Source organism: Gadus macrocephalus, chromosome 2 (genome assembly GCF_031168955.1).
Source record: "Gadus macrocephalus chromosome 2, ASM3116895v1".
Classification (NCBI taxonomy): Eukaryota; Metazoa; Chordata; class Actinopteri; order Gadiformes; family Gadidae; genus Gadus; species Gadus macrocephalus.
The window spans coordinates 18362824-18387378 of NC_082383.1; the positions used below are offsets into that span (position 1 = coordinate 18362824).

Sequence of the window (24555 nt, forward strand, 5' to 3'; positions counted from 1 at the left end):
TGTGTGTGTGTGTGTGTGTGTGTGTGTGAATAACTCACCGACATGTAGGACTACTTTCATTCAGTAACCCTCAGTGTCGAATGTACATTTTGAAAAGCTTAGATTTGTCCATAATTCATACAGAACTAGATCATGCCCAAGTTAAACAATATTTACTCCATATTGATGGGAGCCGTTATTTTGACTGTGCCTCAGGACGGATAGGATCAATCATACAGGCAGGGAGTCTTGTTCCAGTACAGACAGTGTGACCAGTGGGGACTGGTTGATTGCTCTGATCAACTGATGCTGTTGTAAGTGTCAAGATAGATACAACTTTATGAATCCCCAGAGGGAAAATTGTTTACAGCGCAGCAGCAGTGGAAGTTACAGGCTACAATATAAAGTAGTGCTAAGGAAAACCAAGGACAAACAGAACAAACTTTATCAACAGTATAAATAAGAGTATTATGATCGATTAATTTATTGGGAGATTATTATTTGGAAATTGGCGTATTGGGTATTTTAAGTATTATAAAAAAAGTAGTTCCCAATTGAAAATACTTGTTTATAGACAGTTACTGGTCAGAATGCGTTATTCCCAGTCTCCTGCTGGTGGCGTCCACGTCGCCTGAGAACAGTTTCGGTCTTCTCTGACGTAACTTTTGGTAATAAAGACGGAAGTGACCGAGTTACCCGTTTCTATTCGTACATATACGTCCGCCATCTATTGTTATAGAATCACACGAAACCAATTCATTCTTAAATAAAGATGTGGGTTATTTGTTTATAGTCTTGAAGAGTCGGATAATAATAAACTTAAAACGAGCCGGTCCATACATCGTTCCGATACGTTTAGTCAACATTACGTAACCAAAATTACGAACAACATTTATTGAATGTTGTGTTATTTTTTTGTCGTGTAACCACAATATATGATGTGTTTATGTAGAAATACGATGAGATATGAGAAGGACACTTTGACAACAAGCCGATAGTCATAGTCACAGACGCCATAGTCTGGCGGATGAATACTTTGCACCTCCATTGGGTTCAGCCAGACTTCCTAAGGTTGCCGCTCGATCCAAGGGTCCGAACGTCAAGTGGGCGGTACTGCTCCTTTCAAACCAACCACAGTGCCACACACACAGTGGGCGGTGCTTTTCTTCGTTTTCGACCAATCGTTGGTCGGATGGTTAGTGAGCCCACCATACTTCTGGACCCTTGGATTATAAAGAGCCATACTTCCTAGTGAACAAAACCGGTTCTAGTTTTCCACTCACCGGCATTTCAGCGTTCCCACTGCTGCACCGAACCAATCTGCTCTCCATTCTATCGTATTTATCCCCTTTTTTTTCAAGATGCCAGGATTTTCTGATAGAGATCGCGGTCGGGACAGAGACAGAGGGTAAGCACCGCACTTCGCGTTGTTTTATAGGTATTTTGTCGAAGTTTACCGTCGATCGTGGTACATAAAGATGGCTGACACGATCGATTGTGGTCACGGAAAAATAGGAACGGGCCTATTATGCATAAATACGATGTATGCATCGTATCACTCAGTTATAAGTTTAACATCGTGATACTCAATCGGCGTTGTCCGAATTTCGTGCTTAGCGAGCGGCGCGTTGTATAAAGTCGTTGAGTCGTCAAAGGGCGAGCGGCGGCCCGCTGGCCTCGTGCCGCCGCAAGCAGCAGCAGCTAGCTCGTTGCTAACCTCTGCCTCTGAGCTAGTCTACCACGTTAAATAAGACCGACAGACTGCGGTATCGGTATAGGGCCGCCTGGGTTAGTCGTCTAGCTACAGTGAATTCATTGTAAATGCTTATTTAGCCCATTTAACATGGATGTCTAACATTTCATATTTCTAACTCGCGGTAAAATATGACATCGAGTAAATGCATCATGTATTAAATGTCGGAGAAAACGAAGCCATGTGGCTTCGTGAATGCGGATACAAAATGCCGGTCTGGTTTCCATTGTTCCTCTGCTGGCTGGAAAGAATAGTGCAGCATTTAGAGGCTGTGACGCAGTTACTAAACCCGACACCCGCGGACCATTTACCGACTCCCGCCGCAAAGACCGCAGCGATAAAGTTTCGGTGCATCTTGTTTTGTGACTGTTAACTCGACCCCGTTTGTTAACGCGGTGAATCTTGATGTCTTCCCCAGCTATGGCAGTGGGCCTCCCCGGTTCGGAGGCGGTGGCGGCGGTGGCCGTGGTGGAGGAGGCGGCGGCGGGGGTGGAAAGTACGGAAACCCTGGAGAACGTCTGCGGAAGAAGCACTGGAACCTCGATGAGCTGCCCAAGTTCGAGAAGAACTTCTACCAGGCGCACCCGGACGTGGTCCGGCGGCCCCCGGTGAGAACAACACGTGGTATTCTAGGAAGTGTTATGTAATGCGTGGGTGGGCCCTGAGCATGCGTGGTCATTGTCTGTGTGAACTCTGCCTCATGGCGACCACATGTTTGGCGGATGTTGACTGTTTTTTATATTTACAGCAAGAAGTTGAGCTCTACAGAAGGACCAAGGCCGTCACAGTGAAGGGAAGAGACTGCCCAGACCCCATCCTGAAGTTCAATGAGGCCAGTTTCCCAAGTAAGTCTCACATCCGCTGGAACCAGTCTGAGATGAGGTGTGGTTCGGTGTCTAACTGACCTGTACTCTGTCCTGCAGCCTACGTCATGGATGTGATCAACAAGCTGAACTGGACTGACCCGACCCCCATCCAGGCCCAGGGCTGGCCCCTCGCCCTCAGCGGGAAGGACATGGTCGGCATCGCCCAGACCGGCTCCGGGAAAACGCTCTCTGTGAGTTGAATGTCATTTATAAGTGCAAGGTTGAAAAGAACCAAATGTTGCAGTTATTCAAAGAATAGCATGCCTTTCACAGGCAACAGTATTACATCCCTTATTTGAAATTTTGTTTCCCATATTTCATTTAGCTTATATTTTCTTTTCTCAGATGTGTGTATTTGTTTGTACACTGTTCTACGATCAATAGAGCACATGTGGATATTGTTTTCTTGTTTGTATTTTTGTCATGACAATGGGATCCTCTTGTTCTTGTTGTGCAGTATCTGTTGCCGTCCATCGTGCACATCAACCACCAACCCTTCTTAGAACGTGGAGACGGACCCATTGTGAGTAACAACAAAGCAAACATTAACGGGCGTGTGCTCTGGGTATTATCAAAAGGGTTTCTAAGTAGTATCGCAGAACTGTTCATTCAGTGCTTATCTGACCCTGTCTTAATAGAAGTGCTAGTTTTGTATTGAGGTTAATGAAAGTCCTGACATTAGAAAGCAGTTCAATAATAGTATTATACAGTAAATATTGGCATGAAAGATATTTAACTAGTTTAATGCTTTTTTGTGGAATACCATTTTGGTAGTAATTTATTTGGCCCAAACGGAGCACTGAGACACTGCCATCTAGTTGAAGGACTCATTGTTCTAATAAAACTCGCTCTTCCCAGTGCCTGGTTCTGGCCCCCACCCGTGAGCTGGCCCAGCAGGTCCAGCAGGTGGCAGCAGAGTACGGCCGGGCTTCACGCCTGAAGTCCACCTGCATCTACGGAGGAGCACCCAAAGGACCACAGATCAGGGACCTGGAGAGAGGTCAGCAGATCATCCATTTACAATCTTGATACCTGATTTAATCAAGGATTTAGGATTAATAAAACAACCAAAAATATTCAAATGATGAACTAATCCTAACAAAAGAGGGTTGGAGGTATATGCTAGTTTATGACCTGAGAGAATGATGTTGGAATTTCACTGACGTTCATTTGTTGCTCTTTAGGTGTGGAGATCTGCATCGCCACCCCCGGCCGTCTGATCGACTTCCTGGAGTCTGGGAAGACAAACCTGCGGCGCTGCACCTACCTGGTTCTGGACGAGGCTGACCGCATGCTGGACATGGGCTTCGAGCCCCAGATCAGGAAGATCGTGGACCAGATCCGGGTAGGTCCACTCTCTTCCTGAAACATCGAAGTCCAGCCCACTGTTACGATGGGAATGCTAATCTAGGTGTGACGCTTCAGCCCGACAGACAGACGCTCATGTGGAGTGCCACCTGGCCCAAGGAGGTTCGCCAGCTGGCTGAGGACTTCTTGAAGGAGTACGTCCAGATCAACGTGGGTGCCCTGCAGCTCAGCGCCAACCACAACATCCTGCAGATCGTGGATGTCTGCAACGACGGCGAGAAAGAGGACAAGTGAGTTTGTCAGTGCGTGAAGCAGAGCTGCTTTACTAGTGTAATAATAGTTTGTCAAGTGTTGCAAGTTCAACGTCTAATGTAGTACTCTTGTTGCAGACTTCTGCGTCTCCTGGAGGAAATCATGAGTGAAAAGGAGAACAAGACCATCATCTTCGTCGAGACGAAGAGGCGTTGTGACGAGATTACCCGGAGGATGAGGAGAGATGGGTATGCGTCTCCCTCCACCTCGTCTGCTCTTGGTTCTGCTGCCGGGTCTGTTGCATAACCTCTAATGACTCTACCTCCTGTTCTCTCAGGTGGCCCGCGATGGGTATCCATGGAGACAAGAGCCAGCAGGAAAGAGACTGGGTTCTTAATGGTGAGCTGAAGCATTATTCGTTGGTCTCTAGTTAAATTGAATTCAAAATTTAAAGTCTCAATACTGAATTCCTGTATTAACGGTTTTGCTGTTGGATTTCAGAGTTTAAGTTCGGGAAGGCGCCCATCCTGATCGCCACAGACGTAGCCTCCAGAGGTCTAGGTTAGTGTTGTTTTGTTCTCTTCTTGGAACAGTCTTCAGTACATCACAAAGAAAGTATTTGCTTTCTTTAACTGTGTCTGCTTCTCTCTGAGTTTCTCCCCGGCCCGACGGAGCGGTGCGCGTGGCAGGGCCTTGGCATGACGAGCCCAGGTCTCCAAAGGGGGATGGAGGATTCTTGGAGGTGTCCAGGCTAGCGGTGGTCTCTGAGGCTGACAGAGGTGACATGGCTCCAGTGTAGCGTAACGTACTGCCCTGACCAATACCAAAACAAACCCTTGGGAGCTGCGCACAGTATCTCCTCAATTCGCTCATCGTCGGACTGCCCCCACCCCCACACCCAGGCCCGTAACTCCTGTTCTCAGAGCCCAGAGACTGAGACTGTTTTCTGTCTGGGCGCCGCCACGCTGCAAGTCTCTTGAGTTGCAGCCGGCGGTACCATAGTGGTTAACGTGGGGTGGCCGTAGCAGCTGCGGTCTGCTAACATTGTGTGGGACGAGCGGTTATGACGGGTCAGTGCTGGCCTTCACCTCTGTACAGACGGCTACTGGCGCTTCGGTGACAGTGGAACACGCTAGTTGCCCACGGACAAAATCCAAGGCCACACTCCTCCCTCGCCTGCGTTTCAAAGTCATGTCGAGACCTGCCAACGAGAGACTTTTTGATCAAGTGAACACTGGTTCTGGAAATGTCTTGCCAGGACGATTTGTGGGGACGCGACATCTTTTTCCGTTATGGCTCCGGGGAGTGACCCGTCTCCTTCGGTGGCCTCCCCTTAATTCGGTTCACTTCGTTGCTGGCAAGAGACTGCGGCGGCTCTAGTGGTAGAGCGCTCGTTGTGAGCCGCCTTGTAGCGGGAGCTTGGTGGAGCCATCAAGTCCCGGGTTAGACCCCTGGAGGCCCGATGCTAGTGGCCCTCCGGGGTGGCCCCGCTGGGGTCCACTTGACTAAATGTGAGGGCTTGCGCTGCAATGGGAACTGACTAGTGATTGCATACTCCAACATGGTAAGCCTTCTGATCCATCCTGGGTTCTTGGAAAGGGGCCGTTTTTGTTCCTGAAGTAAAGGGAGGGCTGGTTTTTTGTTGGTATCCCATGGATTGGAAGCAAGCGGAGTGTGCATCGTTTCTCTCTTCCCACCGTAGTGGCCTCGAGGAATGAGTGTGTATAGCCCACTCTTCACCGGCTGGTGTCTGAGCCGGGAGCTGTAACTAATGTGCCTTGTTTCTCTCTCTGATCTGCCGTGTTGTGGCGGTGTGTGCTTTGGTCTCGCTCACTCCCCCCTCTTGCACCACGCCGCAAAACAACACCTTCCACAGATGTCGAAGACGTGAAATTTGTCATCAACTATGACTATCCCAACAACTCTGAGGACTATATCCACCGAATCGGCCGCACAGCTCGTAGCCAGAAGACGGGCACGGCCTACACCTTCTTCACCCCCAACAACATGCGGCAGGCCAGCGACCTGGTGGCGGTGCTGCGTGAGGCCAACCAGGCCATCAACCCCAAGCTCCTCCAGATGGCCGAAGACAGAGGAGGTAAATCCAATTGGTGAGATACAACAACTGTGGTGTAAGCTGCAGCCATTCATTTCCTTTCTCTTGGGTTTTGTTTTTGCTTTGGGGGTTTTTTTCTGAGAGAAGGGGTAGTTTCACCACAGAACGTTTTGGGTATCTCAAAGTGCATGTTTAGTGGCTGTCCTGTTAAATCACCTCATCTTGTTGTCTTCATCCTGTGTCACCCCGCTGTCCGTCCGTCTCTAACGACCTTTTTGTTCCTGTGTTCTCTTGCAGGGCGTTCAAGGGGAGGCAGAGGTGGCGGGTTTAGAGACGACCACCGCGACCGCTACTCTAGTGGCAGGAGAGATTTCGGCGGTTTTAGAGACAGGGACAACGATAGAGGCTACGACAACGGACCAAAGAAAGCCTTTGGCTCAAACTCTCAGAACGGAAGCTACGGGGCGGGGGGCGCGGCCAACGGCTTCAGCGCCGGTGGCGGGGGCTACCAGGCCTCCGCCCAGTCGGCCTTCCCCACCCCAAGCGGCGCCTTCCCTCCCCCCATCAACACCTTCCAGAACCAGCCGTTCGCCGCAGCCCAGCCAGGGGTCCAGAACGGAGCCGGCCACCCGCCCTTCCCTTTCCCCCAGGTCCCTCAGCAGGCCCCGCCCCCCCTGGTCCCCTACCCCATGGCCCCTCCCTTCGCGCAGTAAACGCACAGAAAGAATAAGTAACTTATTGGCGTTTTTGTTTCCCTTGTTTTTTATTTGATAAGAGTTGTTTGGTTTATGTTGCGACGGGCGTATGAACCAGTTGGAGCCTCTATCCTGTCCTGGGCCCTAGGGCCGGCGGTGCAGCAGTAGCGTTGGTGCACTTCTATTGTTTTTGTTAATTTCTTTTTAATATTTGTTACATTCCTCAGTAACGTTTAGTCGTGTTTTGTATTTAGGTATAATTGCGAAGATGTATTTTCCACGTGTATCATCGAAGGTTATGTTAAGCTCCAGAAAACGGTGGCACTGCATGACCTTTCAGATTAAAGTTTCCAAAAGGCATTTCAATGTCTTGTGTTTTTATTACTACAATCAACATTTATGCACACACTATGATGTACTTAATCTTCAGTGTTACAAAACTGGATTATACTGACGGGGCTCTAAAGTGCGACCAATTTGGTCGTACATTCTTAATTTCTCAATGGTGCGACTAAAAAAAATCAGGTCGCACCGGTGCAACCAGCTGTTCAAAAAGAAAAAACCTCTGACTCTGAAAGTCTCCCTGTGGATCAACCTTCAACAACAGACACACATATAGGCCCATATCATGGTCTAAACCAGGGGTATTCAATTAAAATTGAAAGAGGTCCAGTTACTAAAATTTCCTCCCTGCAAAGGTCAGAATCTTATATTGTCTCTCGAAATAGTGTACCCTGATGTTAAGTCCGACGATTAAAAACAACGTACGTACATTTCTATAGTTTATTGTCAAACTTCAAGTGTTTTCAAAGTAATATACTTTTATCAATAACACAACAGACTGAATTTCTTCTGCATAAAATATAGTTCAAGTAAGCCTGAAAACATTCAGAATCTTTTGAAAGTGCAAACACGGCATTGGGCAGCCTGAACTCGGGGCCTATATTTCAAGTAACGCAAAACATTCAGAATCTTTTGAATAAAATAAAAGTGCATCTTTAAGAAAAAAAAATTAACAAAAGACCTTTGAGCTGCCCACCCCCTTTTTTTACATGTATTGACTACATTTCAAATAAAATAACACGGGGACCTTAGGCTAAAGCCGACATTTGTAGTAAAATAAAACGGGGCAGAATGAATAAAAGAAAAGTGCAGAGCTTTGAGCAGCTCCCTTCTCTCCTTTTCTCCTCACCTTCCTCCCTTTCCAAATTCCTTTCCTAGTGAGAGAAATGGGCATGTAACTGTCCTGCCAGCAGTTTGAATCTTGGCTTGAATGGGGTAAGTGCCATTCTCATGCTCATGTGGAGATGCTCATTGGTGAGCCTGGAACAGTACTTTGTTTTAATAATGTTCATCGTAGAGAAAGCTGTCTCACAGCTGTAGGTTGATCCAAACATGGTTAAGGTGTGAAGTGCTATTTTGGTTAGACAAGGGAACATCGTTTCAGGCACAATCTGTAACCACAAAGTGGCAGCGTCAGTTGCTTCAAAATGCTCTCTCAGAGCAATATCTGCTTGCAGATAAGTGAGCTCTAACTGTAAAGATCCAGGATGTGCCCACTTGAAGGTCTGTTGAACCTCCTTTGAAAATCCTCTGATTTCTCTGATAAGGAATAGATTCTCGATCAGCAGGAGGAGCTGGTGTCCAAGTTTGAAGCTGTCAAATCGTTGACTAAAGTTTCCAATCAGCTTGTCTATGAAGCCGACGTAAGGAGAAATGTCTCCCTCACCCTGAATTTGTTCCCGCATTTGTGGGAAATGCTCACACTCTCCTTGGAGATCTTTGAAAATGTTCAGCTTCATCTGGAAGGAGCGGACATTTTTCATCAAATCACAGACAGAATTTTTCCGACCCTGCAGCTTTAAATTGAGCTCATTAAGGTGTCCTGTGATGTCCACCAAAAAAGCCACCACATCCATCTTGTGCTTATCTTGCAAAAAGTTAGCAAACTGTGTTGCTTTTTGACTCTTGAGCTGCTGTAAGCAGCTATTTCCTTTTGGATGGACCAGAAGCGTCCCAGTGCATTCCCTTTGCTCAGCCATCTAACATTGTTGTGGAGCAGTAGGTCATTTGCATCTGCCTCCGTTTCTTTCAGAAATTTTCTTAGCAGTCGATGCTGAACGGATGAGGATGCCCTGAGGAAGTTGATGAGTTTCATTGTGGTATTCATTATTTCAGCAAACCCTTCACACAGAATAGCACAGAGAACAGTCTGGTGGATGATACAGTGGTAGGCTATGAGATCAGGGTTGTCTTGTTTCATCCGTGCCACAGCCCCCTTCTCTCTCCCAACCATGGCAGGTGCACCATCTGTGGTGACTGAGACTACTTGCTTCAGATTAATCTTTCTTTTTGTGAGCATCTCCTTTATCACCTCATATATATCCTCTCCTCTTGTGTTTGTCTCAAGAGGCATTAAACCCAACAGGTCTTCACACATCTCTTTCTTCTCTTTGTGAAGAAATCTCACATACACCAAAAGCTGGGCATTATCCGTTACATCCGTGGATTCATCAATGGCTAAGGATATGCATAGTGCGTTCTGAACAGCTGCATCAAGCTGTGCCAGTACATCCTCTGCTAATAGTTCCGATTTTCTGGTTGTTGTTGTAGCTGACAATGGTATTTGCTTGATTTTTCCACACATGGCGTCTTTTTGTTGACCGTCAAGTAAAGTCTCTGCTGCCGCATTTAAGCACTCCTTCACAACTGTGCCATCGCTGAATGCTTTCTTGTGTTGAGCCAAAATCCACGCAATCTTTAATGAACACTCATTTGCACGTTGCTGGCCTGTAAATGTATGCATGAGGAGAGGACACGGGTAGACCTGTCATACTGTGCTTTCAGTTCGATCATTTTACTTGCCCTCACTCACTGCGGACTTCGGTGGGTACCTTTCCTCAAACGACCCGTGTTTGGTCTCATAGTGACGCTTAACGTTGCCACTTTTTATTAACGCCACAGTTTCACAGCATATGAGACACAGCGGTTTAGAACTGGCTGCAGGCAGAACGAACATGTATTTTTCTGTCCATTCATCTTTAAAAGTTCGGTTTTCAGCATCTACTTTTCTCACTTTTGAGCAAGCCATCTCTCATCTCCTCAAGGTATGGCTAGCTCTGGGTATGGCCACACCAACCGCGCGCCCCGTGCCCACTACCTCCGTCCGTTGACTGATCCCCATTGACTTTGAATGGGGACGAACGCGCAATGCATTGTGGATCCGTCCGTTCCGTCTGTCTTCACGAATAAAATCACCAAGTGCGGCAATAAATATAACTAGACAGTGTATTGCTGGTTTAGGTGGTTGGATCTTTTTTCTTCGCTGCGTTCTGCCTTCTGGGGTAGCCTATAACTATAAATGTATCGATTTTTGTAGGTCCTATTTGTTTTTCTGTTTCGGGTTTTAAAAACCAACACACAAAACACACGAACACAAAATCAAACGCCGTTTATTTGTTTATTCCTTTTGCCCTTTTTCAGTTTCAAAACCAAATCAGCAAAACCAAAAAACAATCCTGTTAATTGTTTTTTCTGATTTTGTTTTAAATCGGAATAATCAAAGAACGAACGGTGTATTTATATCGATTGAACAAGAGAGGATGTTACGATAACTCCGCGAAAATAAAGGCTCCATGGCTGTAATAATTTAAATATAATTAACTTATAAAGCGTGTAACAAGACACCTAGATGATCTGGCTGGCTGACTAAAAAGGCACTGAATTTGGAACTTATAACACAGGAGGTCTGGCTTGCGGACTAAAAAGCATTGCGATCATAAAAGCGTGACCATCTGACAAAAGCACAAATCTGACAATAAATGGATTCGATCCGACAACCTCTTCCCTACATAGCAAGCGTCTCTATCGATTGGACCACGCGTTATCATAACATTGAATCTGCATTTACTAATATATATATCTATATGAATATGACGCTACAACTAATGCCAAATGAGAGGAGATCTGTGTTGAACTGATTTGGTCTGCTTGTCTTGTTCAGCGATTGGGCGCAAACACTTCAAATGCATTGGCTGAGAGAAAAGAAGGGCGGAGATTATTAGCATACTAGAGAAACGCCGTATTTTACGGCGTTGTGATGTGCACAAAAGCGCCGTATTTTACGTGCGGTTTGATGTTCAAAACGGCGCTTTTTACGCGCACTATTGAAAGGCTCAATTGCGGCGTAAAAAGCGGCGCTTTTTTGCGCATGACGGCGTATTGCGCCGTTTTTCTACATTTTACGGCGTTTTTTACGGCGTAATGAAGGTGATACGCGTCTAAATTATGCCGTTTTCTGGCGGGGGTGGCTTGCCATACACTTGAGCCTCCGTTTTTTCAAAGGCGAGCAGAACAGCTAGTGCTCGTTTTACACCAAACGCAAGTTTTAGCCACTGGGGGACCATAGGCAGGCTAGGGGAACTCATATTTATGTTAGAAAACCTCATAAAGTGAGATTTTCATGTCATGGGACCTTTAACGGCACCGACAATCCCAAAACACAGTCGAAACTAGATGGAAACAGTGTGTAGCTAAACGCGACGCAGCTTTTACCTCTTCGCCACCTATTGTTATGTACGATCATTCAAAAAAAACATGTTATTTCCCATATGCATTTGACAGAGGGAACCGGGAGGCTCGGAGGCTGGACTCAGAGGTCGGAACTGCAGTCATGTGATTGGCTGAAAACGAGGGAGGCATCTGATTGGCTGCAGAGAGTTCCTTGTTGAAAAAAATGTGTGAATCTAGCGACGTCAGGAGAGTCTCAAAAATCCACATATAAATACAGTCAAGTTCACAAATGAAAAGTGTCTTGTTAATTCAAGTTTAACAGTTAACAGTTAACAGTTTGTATATAAATGTAGCAACATCCAAATACATTTTTGATGAAATTGCAAATATTTTTTTAATTAATATATATGGATTTATATTACATTTATTTAAAACAAGGCACATTTGTGTGGGGATCAGAAATGTGTTTGTGAACCGTATTTTTGTATATGGATTTATTTTACATTTATACATACCGATATCCATTTATGTGTGCATTGAAATGTATTTGTGAGAAGAGAGTAATTTATATATAAATCACAAAATACATTTGTGAATCCTTCTCTGTGCATTCATTATTAATGAGACTGTTCTGACCCCATACGCCTCATTCCGTTAGGGAGGGGGTGGTATAGCCCAGCTCAGTTCCGAGGTCGCGTTTCCACCGCCGACAGTACCCTATATGGTAGGCCGGATGTCGAACGCCTCGGCAGCTACGTAAACATTGTGAACAACGTCTTCCTCTCCAAGAATGCAGAGGAACATCTCCACCTCCTTGTTCTCCCAAGCAAGCATTTTACGCGACATGTTCATTGTAAAGAATAATACCTCAAGGCTACTGTTTGTTTGTTTTTATCCCCACGTCGCCCGGAAGTGACGATTCTGTCGACCAATCAACGGAGGGGGTGTGTAGCTCGAATTTTCAGGTACCCTTTCAGGCGTCTCGTCTCGTTTTCAGTACCCCAACGGAGGAGTACTGAAAACGAGGGAAAAACGAGTACGGCTCAGTCCGGGTCAGGCTCACTTTTGGCGGTAGAAACGCAATCCGTACCGCACCTTTGCGAACCGAACCGTACCGCACCCTGCAGTGGAAACACGGCATTTATGTGATCTTTAAATTACACTCCTGCCATCTGGACAACAATTAGTATTTAACAATTATTATGCCGGGCCGAAACATTTGTTTCACTACGACCCCTTTCAGCTGCCCACTCCTCCCCCTGCAAAAAATACATAAATAAAATAAAGCGCTTGAGCTGGCGTTTTGAAAAGAGAAAACTTACATTTTATTAGTTCATGGTATGAAGATGATTGTGAACCTTTGATTGATATCAAGACATTTTTTGAAGGGACACTTCCCCTCTTGTATTGGAGTGAACAGAGATATCTACTTCCAGACCTCCATGAATTGAGGAGTGGGGTTGGCAGGAGGGGGCGGAGAAGGACGAAGCCGATTGTTGACAGAGAATGCTGAAAGCGCCCAGATGAGAGGAAGAGTTTCCCGAAAATTGCTGTGATTCGTGTCAGGTTGCTCTATAGGAGTCATTAGTAAGAAATTAAGACCAGAAAAGTACTATAATAGGCGATCTTTAATATGTCCATGGGTATCACCCATGTCTGCTAACTGTCTTGCCACCTCTGGCCGCTAGAGGGAGCAGTACTCCAGATTTCTGACTGTTAGTTTCTAGCCTGGTCCCATGGAGCCAGTTTCCTGCCATAATTCAAACCTGAAAAAAAAAGTTTCAAAGGCTTGTAAGTCTGGGTTTGAAAACTCAACACCTTGTAAAAAAGGTTTTGCAATACTGAAAAAAGAGATTATAACCTGAAAAAATTCAAACAAAAATTCAAACATGATTTTGTGTTCTATTTTATCTTCATCATTTTCACCAACACATTTTGAAAGTATTTATTTTTTCCACAAACATGTTTTTAAAGTTCAAACAATTTCACCAGCGCATTTGCAGAGTTTCAAATCTGTTCTAACAGTGTATTTCTATGGCGACACATTAGTGCCATAATTCACTAATGTGATAAAAGATGCATTCGGGCGTATTATATTATTCCACACTCGTAGATATTAACTGCGAGCGCGCAAATGATCTGTGCGCGCGCGCAAATTACCTCTGCACGCGCAAAACAGCCTCTCGCGCGCGCAAATTACCTCTGCGCCCGCAAAACAGCCTCTCGCGCGTAACAGCCTCTCGCGAATGATGTTCTGTTCTCGCGCGCGAATTTAGTTTTGGAACTATGGGGGAGGGAACCAAGGCAGGGCGGGCTTTCCTATGATTGGCCGTTTCTGAAGCGTGATATTTGATTGACAGCCCTCCTCAGCCCTCCTCTCATTCAATTCTGAATTGTACAGTAAATGGCTGAAACGATAGTTACGTATTGTAACTCTAGATTCTATGAATATAAGCGCAGCCTTTTAAGTGTCGGCCTCATTGTCCTTTAAATAGCTGAAGAAAAGCTGTTTATTGGGAGCAGAACGTCCGCTGGCGCCCGACTATATCTGCGAAATGCGGACGTCGTTGAGGCACGCCGCACATTTTTCTGTGCTACGGCTCACGCCTAGGGATAACCCAATAGCGATAGCCTTAAAAGGCTGCGCCTATACTCATAGAATCTAGAGTTACAATACGTAACTATCGTTTCAGCCATTTACTGTACAATTCAGAATTGAATGAGAGGAGGGCTGAGGAGGGCTGTCAATCAAATATCGCGCTTCAGAAACGGCCAATCATAGGAGCCAGCCCTGCCTTGGTTCCCTCCCCCATAGTGCCAAAACTAAATTTGCGCGCGAGAGCAGAACATCATTCGCGAGAGGCTGTTACGCGCGAGAGGCTGTTTTGCGCACGCAGAGGTAATTTGCGTGCGCAAGAGGCTGTTTTGCGCGCGGAGAGGTAATTTGCGCGTGCGCAGAGATCATTTGCACGCTCGCAGTTAATATCTACGCGTGTGGAATAATATAATACGCCCGAATGCATCTTTTATCACATTAGTGAATTATGGCACTAATGTGTCGCCATATATTTCATTGTTTCCCAGTTTTGAAACCTTGTAAATGGGATTCTGCAAACAGGTGTTCATACATTGAGAAATAAGTTTTGAAAGGTTGAATATTTATTTTTAAAAACTTGTAAAGGTGTACGTTTGCGCCATTGCAATGTATTTTTTCAGAACTGACTTTTCAGCACTGACTTTTCAGAGATTTGACCACACAGGCGCAAGCTTTGAGTCACGTGAATATTGGCAGTGTTCTTTCGCGCATTCGTTTTGAAACTCCTGACAGTCAAAGTCTGACAGGGACGCGGGAAGTGGGGGTGCTTAGGGTGCTGCAGCACCCCCCACCCTGGCGGCCCCTTGCTGTAACTGCAAGTGAGAAAGTTTTCTGAACCAATCAATACTTTTTTTGCATACAACATGATTTTTCATTAAATTATTGACATCCACCCTTTTTATGATATTTATCATATTATCATTTCATTTTATTTAGAACATTGTCTGTGTAGGCTGACGTAGGCTATGACGCACAACGCAGAACTGTCCACAGCTGAATATGGTACTATGCTGATTTTACATAAGCATGTTGGTGTTCAACATCTGTTGTAGTGAACATTCTAAAACAGGTGTAAAATGTTGCTGGCATATTAATAGACACGTTGAACGTTATCGTTTTGATTCTGCAATCCCGCACGTAAACTTGTTGGCAAAAAAAGAGCAAAGACGGACGGTTCACTTGACGGAGAAACCGTCACTTTCCTCATATCAGACAACTCGTAACTCTGGATGAAAATGAAGGCTTTCTTTTATTGTCACTTTCCTTTGTAAACCTTTAGAAATAACCTCCTGAATCCTTGTTATAACGCTGTGTATAATCCAGGACCGTCGGCACGTTGTTAGTGTGTGAAATTCAGCACAGTATCAGCCAAGTTGACTCTAATTTCCACATTGTTTACTTGCTAATGTTTGTGAATAACAGTGGCTAGTCGGCAGAACTCTTTTTACACACCAGTAGAGTGTTTATCAGAGCGGAGCCCTGAATGTGACGTCACCCGTCATCTCGTCTCTGTAAACAATGGATGTTGCGCAGCATTTATTATGACGTCATTATATAGACTCTCTCTCAGCACCCCCCCCTCGGACTGACTTCCCGCGTCCCTGAAGTCTGAAGAAAAAAAAAACGTTCCTGGGGCCGGGACCATTTAGCTCTAAACCTATTGGTTGCTCTCGGCTGACGTACATTCCATTGCAAATGCGCTGGTGAAATTGTTTGAACTTTAAAAACATGTTTGTGAAAAAAAAAATACTTTCAAAATGTGTTGGTGAAAATGATGAAGATAAAAAAACAACACAAAATCATGTTTGAATTTTTGAGTTTTTTCAGGTTATAATCTCTTTTTTCAGTGTTGCAAAACCTTTTTTACAAGGTGTTGAGTTCTCAAACCCAGACTTACAAGCCTTTGAAACTTTTTTTTTCAGGTTTGAATTATGGCAGGAAACTGGCTCCATATGGTCCTACCAGACTCTCTACTTCATTTCATTTGTACAGAGAGTCTGGACCTAGCATGGCTAACACCAGACCTCATCTCAATCTACATTGAGATGATGTCTGGGAACCAATGAAAGAGTTTTATGCCAAGAGTTGCTATTTTTTCAAAATAAACTTGCATTCTAAACTACTTGGAACACTTTCTAAGACTGCATCGAAAGGTAACGCGTCTGCTGCCACTTCCGATCCGTAAACTACAAGCTTCGGTGTGTCGCATAGACGTCCTCGCCGTCCCTCCTCGTTCTGTGATTGGTTCCCAATTTCAGGCTAAAATCGGATCCATGGAATCCGACTGCCTAGCTCAGGGGTCGCAATCCTAGGCACGCGTGCCACCACTGGCACGGGGCAGCACAAATTGGCACACTTGAAAAAAAAAAAAATATATATTTTTTTTAATTATTATTATTTAAAAAATTCACAGCACAATGCGGCAGCATAATCGTTACTACCGATTTTTTTTTGCCCTTTATTCTGTTATGGGCATATCCTCCCAGTGTAAATATGTTTAAATTAGTTACAGAAAGCAGGGTTCTGAAATGGGATCAATCAATAGTTTTTAAACCTATGTTGTGAGTAAAAGAGAAGAAAATATTTAAAATATTGTTGCAAGTGGCCTGTATCCATCGCCTTCACATGGTATTGCAAAGCTGTATATGTCTTGATGATATTGATGTGGATGGATCCAACATTTTCATATATTCTCGTTTTTTACATTTCTCACAGTGCAAATATGTTTTTGAATGAGTTTTTGAAAATGGTGTTTTAAAGGCACCCAGTGCAACTTTCGAGGCAAAAATGAACATTCAATTTCTAGTCTTTTTTACACGTAGTATATTTCAATAACTCCCTACCATTACATATCGACATTCAAGGAGCGAAGATGAGACGTCGTTGTGTGGTGAGAACTGATAGAAAATCGTAAACAAAAACAATGGGCGACATCTTCTTTATTTATTGTAACCTACAAAAAATAACCCAGGATTCCAGTCGGCAAGCCTCGGAGTTTTCCGAACATGTGACGTCGCTATTTGGGAGCGCATGGTTTTATCTACAAGATAGCCAGCATCACCTTTATTTTATTGACTCTGCCGTCCCTTAGTCTCTGGACCCTGTGCCTTTCCTCCACCGATGCTAGTGGGGGGTTGTATTGCCTTCTTCCTCCTCTCCTTGCCCCTCGTCCCCTTGCGCCACTTCTTGCACCTCTTCCCCTTGCTCCTCTGCTGGCTCCTCTTTCACTTTCTCCTCCACTTCTGGCACTGTCGAGATTACTCTCATCACTGTCCATCTCAAAGGACATATCCGCAGAGGACATGTCCATGTCTAGAAGTGGTTCAGTGGCCGGACCTGATGATACACTCTCTGCCATGTGTCGGGCAAATGCCCTTTGTGGCCCCAGATTGTCCTAGACCAGACAGTAAAAGATGAATGAGAAAGGGTACTAGAATGATTCAAGATGAAAAGTAAGGCCCGCTTTACACTTTGAAATTGCTGTACGATGTGTAGAACAGTAATGTAAATCGGGCCTAATAAGTGATTATCATGTTTATAGGTTTTCATCTATAGTTACTAAGTTTGGCGGTCGGATAAAGGGCAATATGCATTCTCTTGTTTTTATATTGGTGTGGTTCAGATCTTCCATAATTAGCACTCGGCCGAGAAAGGTGACAGGGTCATTGAAATGCTAAACTCCACTGTTGTTTACATTAGGTTCGAAGCGTAGACTTTAGGGAATATCGGCGGGTAAATTGCCGCCTGGCTTCTATTTTCCACGGTAGATGCTATAAATCCCCCCCAAAAAATGGCTTGCTGGACGCAAAATTCATCAAATCGGTACTTCCATGAAAACAAACTTATACAAATGGGAAAACTTATCAAATCGGAACTGAAGGTGGTTGACAGGTAAGTAATCTACTTTATCTACTCATATCTATTAGAGAATACTAAGTGAGACCGGTGATCGATGACAACACATAACGTTACGGTCCACGCAAAAGTTAGAAAACAAAACTTTTCTACATACCTCGTTGCTGGAATCTTCCTCCATCAGGTGAAAACCCTCCAGGGCTTTCTGCTTTGTTGCTCGGGGAGGACGATGTGCCATCCTTACAGAAATGAGAAAACCACGGGCGCAGAAAAAGCAGCACAAAACGGTACAAAACGGCACAAAACGGTACAAAATGGTACAAAATTTGAATGTGGGTGCGTATCGTAAAGTATGTATACACTTAGAAAACAATTCGCGCATTGGCAAACAGAACCAGTGACAGGATCACATTTTAGAATCTCCGGAAGCGTTCGGGACTCATCGGTCTTGTTCCGAGGATTGCCGACTGGAATCCTGTTTATTTTTGTGAGATCGCAATAAATAAAGAAAATGTCGCCCATTGTTTTTGTTTACGATTTTCTATCAGTTCTCACCACACAACGACGTCTCATCTTCGCTCCTTGAATGTCGATATGTAATGGTAGGGAGTTATTGAAATATACTACGTGTAAAAAAGACTAGAAATTGAATGTTCATTTTTGCCTCGAAAGTTGCACTGGGTGCCTTTAAGATGGGACATATGTAATTATAATTTGTAAGCCCATGTTGCAAATATAACAACCAAAAAAACATTAAAATGTTAATGCATGATTGATGACTATATGGAAATAGTACAATTCCAGGTCTTCTGGAAATGTTTTTGGTCGCTGTGTCATAATTCAGATACATTTTTAATATATTGTTGCTTAAGGCACACTCATTAACGAGAAAAATTCAAACTGGCACTGCATGTTGAAAAGGTTGCTGACCCCTGGCCTAGCAGCTCGAAATGAAATAGCGTGCAAGGCAGCACGGGTTTACCTAGGCTAGTCTGGACCTACTCATTTGACAAATGTTTACTCACTTGAAGGCGGGTGTCTGAAGTTCAAAACTATTGGATCTGCTCAGTGCCACTCTGGATCTGCCATAACCAATCGTTAACGTTTGGCCGGGAATCACGTTGCGCGCAGGCTGTAAGCAAACCAAACACTGTGCGTGAAGATGTCCGTCAACGAGAGCTAACTTTAACGTCAATGATCTCAGCCACTCCCTCTGTTCGCTGATTGGACGCAGAAAATTTAGACGGCGAAAATCCACTATCATACAGCAGACCCAGACCTAGTACTGAAGGGAAATTCAAATTGAGTGGAAGTACTTCGGCGGGCGGAGCCAGGCAAGTTAGTTTGTGTAACACTGCTTAAACCTAATTGAGCTAATAAATATTAAGATGACAGGAATTTGACACAGTATTAACACTGCAACTTGTTTCTAGTCACACTAGCCAAGAAGGTTTCTCGTAAAAAAAATCAACAATTTAGAAATTTGAACTCTGAATTAAAACGACCCTTCAGGAGATGAAATAAAACCTGAAAGCTTTGAACGGGTTTCTACCATAGTCCTCGGGCATGGTATTTTAAATATTGACAATTTACACAACCCTCCACCCTCCAGCGTTATACGGTCCTCTGGTTGAGAATCAGCCTTTAAAATACCAACTCACTGTTCTTCTGGTTCAGGATCAGCCTCTTAAACACCAACTACATTTTAACTGCCGAGCCTAGCCCTCTCCCCGGACCAGGCCAACAGGTGAGTCAGAGTGGGTTGGAGGCCTGGGTTCATGTTGATGGCGGTCTTAGCTCATTAAACTGTCTCTGGGCGTGCCATGTTGAACCTACTCCTGTTTGAAGAACCATCAGGTATGACGGAATGGTCAACACCTTGTTGATCTCCCAGAAACTCGCCCAACTATTTCCTCCACAGCCTTTCATTCACTCTAATTCATACTGGTCATGTGAAATCAGCAATCAATTCATTTTGAGTGACACACCAGTGCAATAAAGTGAGTATAGGAATTCCAAATAAGGTCCTTTAGTGTTATCAGGTGTATTATCAGGTGTGGGTGAGGCCCAGGTGAAGACATTTAAAAGGTAATTACAGTTCGTGTATCTCAGCTCCTGTAGGCATGTTGATCATGTTGCACAACGTTTAACCACACATGTAGTAAGATGTCCGTCAGATAGATTCTCAGGTGTTGCTGTTAAGATACTAGTTTGGACCTCAGTGTTGCTGTTCTAATGAATAATGAAAGCGTCTAATGAATGACCTTTTAACTTTTGCCAAAGACTCCTACACACTTATTGTATGTTGTACGTCCTGGCACTTAATAGTACTTGGCATTGTATACCATCTTATCCTAGCTATCTTGGTTGTATACGGGTAATGGGTTAACCGTTATTGTTAGTGCTTGGCACCTGGTTCTATGAACATCCTTACTGTACCAACAGCGATATATTGTTGTTTCTCCTTCTTCTGACTAATGTACTTATTGTAAGTCGCTTTGCATAAAACCGTCTGCTAAATGCCCTAAATGTAAATGTAAATATCCAATTAAATGACTAAGTCGTCTAATGTTCCTGTTCATGTGACCTCACGTCTCTGAGTGTGCCAGTAAAACCCATTCAGTCACATTCTCCATCCCCACCAGTAGCCAACAGGTGTCTCTTCTGGTGGATCTTTACTGTCAGCCTCTTTTCATTACCATTACGCTGTCATCACTTTTGTGAGCGGCTCCTCGTGTAGGAATGACAGGTGTGGCCGGAGTACCTGCCTGCTCTAGGTGTGACTGCGTGACACACCTAGAGCAGGCATGAAGTTGGACAGCCCAACAGCCGGTCAACCAAGCCTCTCCAAACAGCCTTTGTACGATGCTATGACAGGAATGGCAGCGATTGACTCTAGTGTCGTCCACTCCTACACACTCAGGTCTAGGCTACAGGTTACAGTCGACAAATCACTACTCTGTCTTTACATAAACACACACGTGACATAAGGCCTCAGTGTGGCCTCTGTTATCAGCAGCGGGTTGCGGGCCCATCCCTGATGGCCGCATTCCTTCTCCGGTAGACCTTGACTTGTCTGATGCCAGGAGATTGTTGGGCTGGGTGTGTGTGCCCTGCTGATAGTCCCGATTCTGTGAGTCTGTCAGTGTGTGTTTGGGCCTCCTGACTGCTTGCTCACACACAAACACACACACCAGCACACCAGAAAAACATGTGTTGTTCAGAGCTGATTGGGACTGTGAGGATATAGGGTTGTAGAGGCTGACTGAAGGCCTACAGGACATTTTGTGCTGCAGATATATAAAGCAGTGGTTGATGACGTCCCCCAGACTTTAGACATTATAAACCGTGAACCACGGGGAGAGTGAGACACAGCCGCACTAAAACAGTTTAGGTGTACAGGTGTGTCCGAGGATCACAAGGCCCGGTCTCTCCTTTCAGCAGTGAAAGGAACTCATGGAATGGAGTCCGTAAAACCTGAATTACAGATGTTAGACCTACATTAAACCAAACACATCGAGCCTGAATAAAGACATACAGACAGACATTACTACCGGTAATATCCCCTCAGATTTACCTGGACTTTGATCTAACCCTGTGACATTGTCCCATGAAAACCGGTGAGGGTAAATGGGTTGCGTTTAGTGTAAAAAGTCATTTTGAATGTTAAGTAGTCAGCTTAGTGTCCATTGACCTGCCTAAGGCCTATCAGCCTTAAGGCCTACTTAGGGCCAGCTTAAGGTCTTCTTACATATCTTCAGCCTCATCTGTCCTAAGTTTTTTTCAGCGGTCACGCATCACGTCTGTTTAAATAAAACCTTGCGGTGCAGCCTGGTGTAAAACATAGGGCAAGGCAAGGCAACTTTATTTATATAGCACTTTTCACAGGCTCAAAGTGCTTCACATATATACATTGTCATACAATAAAATAAAATAATAGATAAGTAAAAGAAAACATATACAAAGAAATGAGTAAAATAGAAAGTGCAATGTATTTTAGATCAGATCAACAGTCTCTCTCATACCCACGTCGGGACTCCAACCCGACCTAAAGGAATTTGGTACCCACGTCAGGACTCCAACCCGACCTAAAGGAACTCTATTCAAGGACTCTAACCCAGATTTTAGGACTCTAACCCAGACACACGTCGGGACTCTAACCAAGAACCAAAGGCCTGGGACTCCAATAACACGACTATAGTAGTGAATAGCCTGATGCAGCATGGTGTATTAACATGACTATAGAAGTGAATAGCTTAATGCAGCATGGTGTAAATAAGAACACGACTATAGAAGTGAATAGCCTAATGTAGCATGAGGTAATAATACGACTAAAGTAGTGAATAGGGTAATGCAGCATGGGTTAATAACATGACTGTTCGGGTCGGCTTAGCTCAGGAGGTAGAGCAGTTGCCTTGTAACCGAAAGCTTGCTAGTTCGTTCCCCAGCTCCTCCTAGCTGAGTGTTGATGTGTCCCTGAGCAAGACTCTTAACCCTAACTGCTCCTGACGAGCTGGCTCTCGCCTTGCATGGATGAATCTGCCGTTGGTGTCAATGTGTATACAGATCGCTTTGGATTAAAGGGTCTGCTTAATGCCCTAATTGTAATGACTATGGTAGTGAACAGCCCAGAGCAACATGGTGTAATAACATGACTATAATAGAACTATCAGTAGACTATAGTAGGCTATTACTATGACTATAGTAGTACTATTATGTGCAGCAAGGTGAAGTGAAGAGCCCATGCAGCGGTGGGCGGTGTATCCCTCCGCGGTCCGCTTGGACCCAGATATTCGAATTAATAAAAAAGGAGATCGAGCAAGCAGCGGAACAGGTCTGCCCGGTCTGTGCCTCATGCAGCGAGGCGGGATACTCCTGTTGGGCTCCTCCCAGCACCCACAGGTGGGTCCCGCCTCGCAGGTGGAGCCCAGCAGATGAGTGGCGCTTTAACCCGTCAGAGCACCGGAGACCCGCGAGTGACAGCACGGACCCACGGAGCGACAGGATGTCTAAAAAGGAACCGAGCCCCGTGAAGATCACCAAGTGAGTGTCATTCAGGGCTGTGTTGTGTTGTGTCTTGTTGTGTTGTGCTTCTCCTCTCCGATCGGACTCTGGTCCTTGAAGTTTTAAATCCCCCGGAGCGTTGACTCGGGATCAGGTTCAACCGGAGTCAGGTGCTAAAACTGGGCAGAGGAGTATTGTGTGTTTGGTCATGAAGTTGTGTTTATGATTTATTGGAATACTTAATGCAGCTATTGTCGCCTTCAGGCTCCAGGCCAGAGAGTAGATCACATCAGTTTCAATGTTGTTATGAATGAAGCGAGAGAGAGAGAGAGAGAGAGAGAGAGAGAGAGAGAGAGAGAGAGAGAGAGAGAGAGAGAGAGAGAGAGAGAGAGAGAGAGAGAGAGAGAGAGAGAGAGAGAGAGAGAGAGAGAGAGAGAGAGAGAGAGAGGTGTGAGTCTGATACTGTACAACGTTTCTTAAAGTTTATAAGACGTGAAGGGGTCGACTGTACTCATCTTCAGGTATATCAGCTTTTAGCCTTAATGCTGACTGATAATATCCAGGTATGAGTGCACTGAGTTATAAACAGTCCGGTTTAATGAAACAGGTACTGCCATCCTGATCTTGTGTTAACTTGTGTTTTTCGACGCTACCAATTATCATGATAATCTTCAGAGTTGAGACAACATGGAGACACACTTTCTTTTTTTGTATTTTCGGTTGGTATTTGCTGTCTCATAAAGAATTGTCCAACCAAATCTGGCGCCATGGACGTCCGGTCAGTTTCTAACAAAAGTGAAAGAAAAACATTAATGACTAAGAGAGAGAGAGGGTAACAGAGATTGTGTGTGTGTGTGTGTGTGTGTGTGTGTGTGTGTGTGTGTGTGTGTGTGTGTGTGTGTGTGTGTGTGTGTGTGTGTGTGTGTGTGTGTGTGTGTGTGTGTGTGTGTGTGTGTGTGTGTGTGTGTGTGTGTGTGTGTGTGTGTGTGTGTGTTCTAGAAGTTGGCAGTGTCACACCTGTGTTACACCTACAGAGAGAGAGAGAGAGAGAGAGTGGGTTGGTGTGTCTTTGTGTGTGTGTGTGTGTGTGTGTGTGTGTGTGTGTGTGTGTGTGTGTGTGTGTGTGTGTGTGTGTGTGTGTGTGTGTGTGTGTGTGTGTGTGTGTGTGTGTGTGTGTGTCATGATGATATACAGTGACTGCGTGGGCCTTTGGTATTTCCACATCTGTGTGGGAGTGAGTTCTAACAAATCTCTTTCCTACGTTGATGTTGTTAGACCTCAGATAGATTTGGTGGATGGGGAACGACTCATCATGATTAAGACAGACACATTTATAAACAGGGTTCAGATTATGTGCTCATAGAGTTGACCAACAGTGTTACCTCTGTTATGGTCCATGATGGTCGACTCAGGTCTGTTGAAGTTCCTGGGAAGGGCTGGGACAGGGAGATAACGAGGGCGGCCCCTTCCTCCCGGAACTCTTCCTTCCCTTTGGAGTGTTTCCCTCCCGTGTTTGAGGGCCCCTGTGTGGAGGCTTGGTTGGGGGGACCCAGTGAGGGGGTGTGGTCGGGGGCCCCCGGTGGGGGAGCCCCGGTGGATGGGCGTGTTCTGAGGGCCCCTCCAGCTCTTTGAGCCGTGATAAGCCGCTAGAGATGGTTAACTGTGGAGATGAACTGATA

At 45.0% G+C, this 24555-nt stretch overlaps 2 protein-coding genes across 3 annotated transcripts in view; both read left to right on the top strand.

The window, feature by feature from the left end:
- The first annotated feature begins 1225 nt into the window (after positions 1-1225).
- ddx5 (DEAD (Asp-Glu-Ala-Asp) box helicase 5) lies at positions 1226-7269 on the top strand. 2 transcript variants are annotated; one of them, XM_060043824.1, is made up of 13 exons: positions 1226-1387; positions 2151-2340; positions 2481-2577; positions 2656-2789; positions 3056-3121; positions 3457-3598; positions 3783-3943; positions 4024-4196; positions 4296-4406; positions 4496-4557; positions 4660-4719; positions 6035-6269; positions 6512-7269. In XM_060043824.1, the coding sequence occupies exons 1-13, from the start codon at positions 1341-1343 to the stop codon at positions 6543-6545; spliced, it is 1512 nt and encodes a 503-aa protein (XP_059899807.1). In that variant the 5' UTR covers positions 1226-1340; the 3' UTR covers positions 6546-7269. The 2 variants fall into 2 exon arrangements, with proteins under 2 accessions (XP_059899807.1, XP_059899801.1); XM_060043818.1 differs by having other exon boundaries at positions 6035-6256.
- Positions 7270-22758: 15489 nt separating this feature from the next.
- The window catches only part of evplb (envoplakin b), a 20475-nt gene continuing 18678 nt past the window's right edge, over positions 22759-24555 (top strand). The window contains exon 1 of the mRNA XM_060043853.1: positions 22759-22915. Within this exon, the coding sequence (XP_059899836.1) occupies positions 22878-22915 (38 nt within the window). The 5' untranslated portion in view covers positions 22759-22877. The remainder of the gene's footprint in view (positions 22916-24555) is intronic.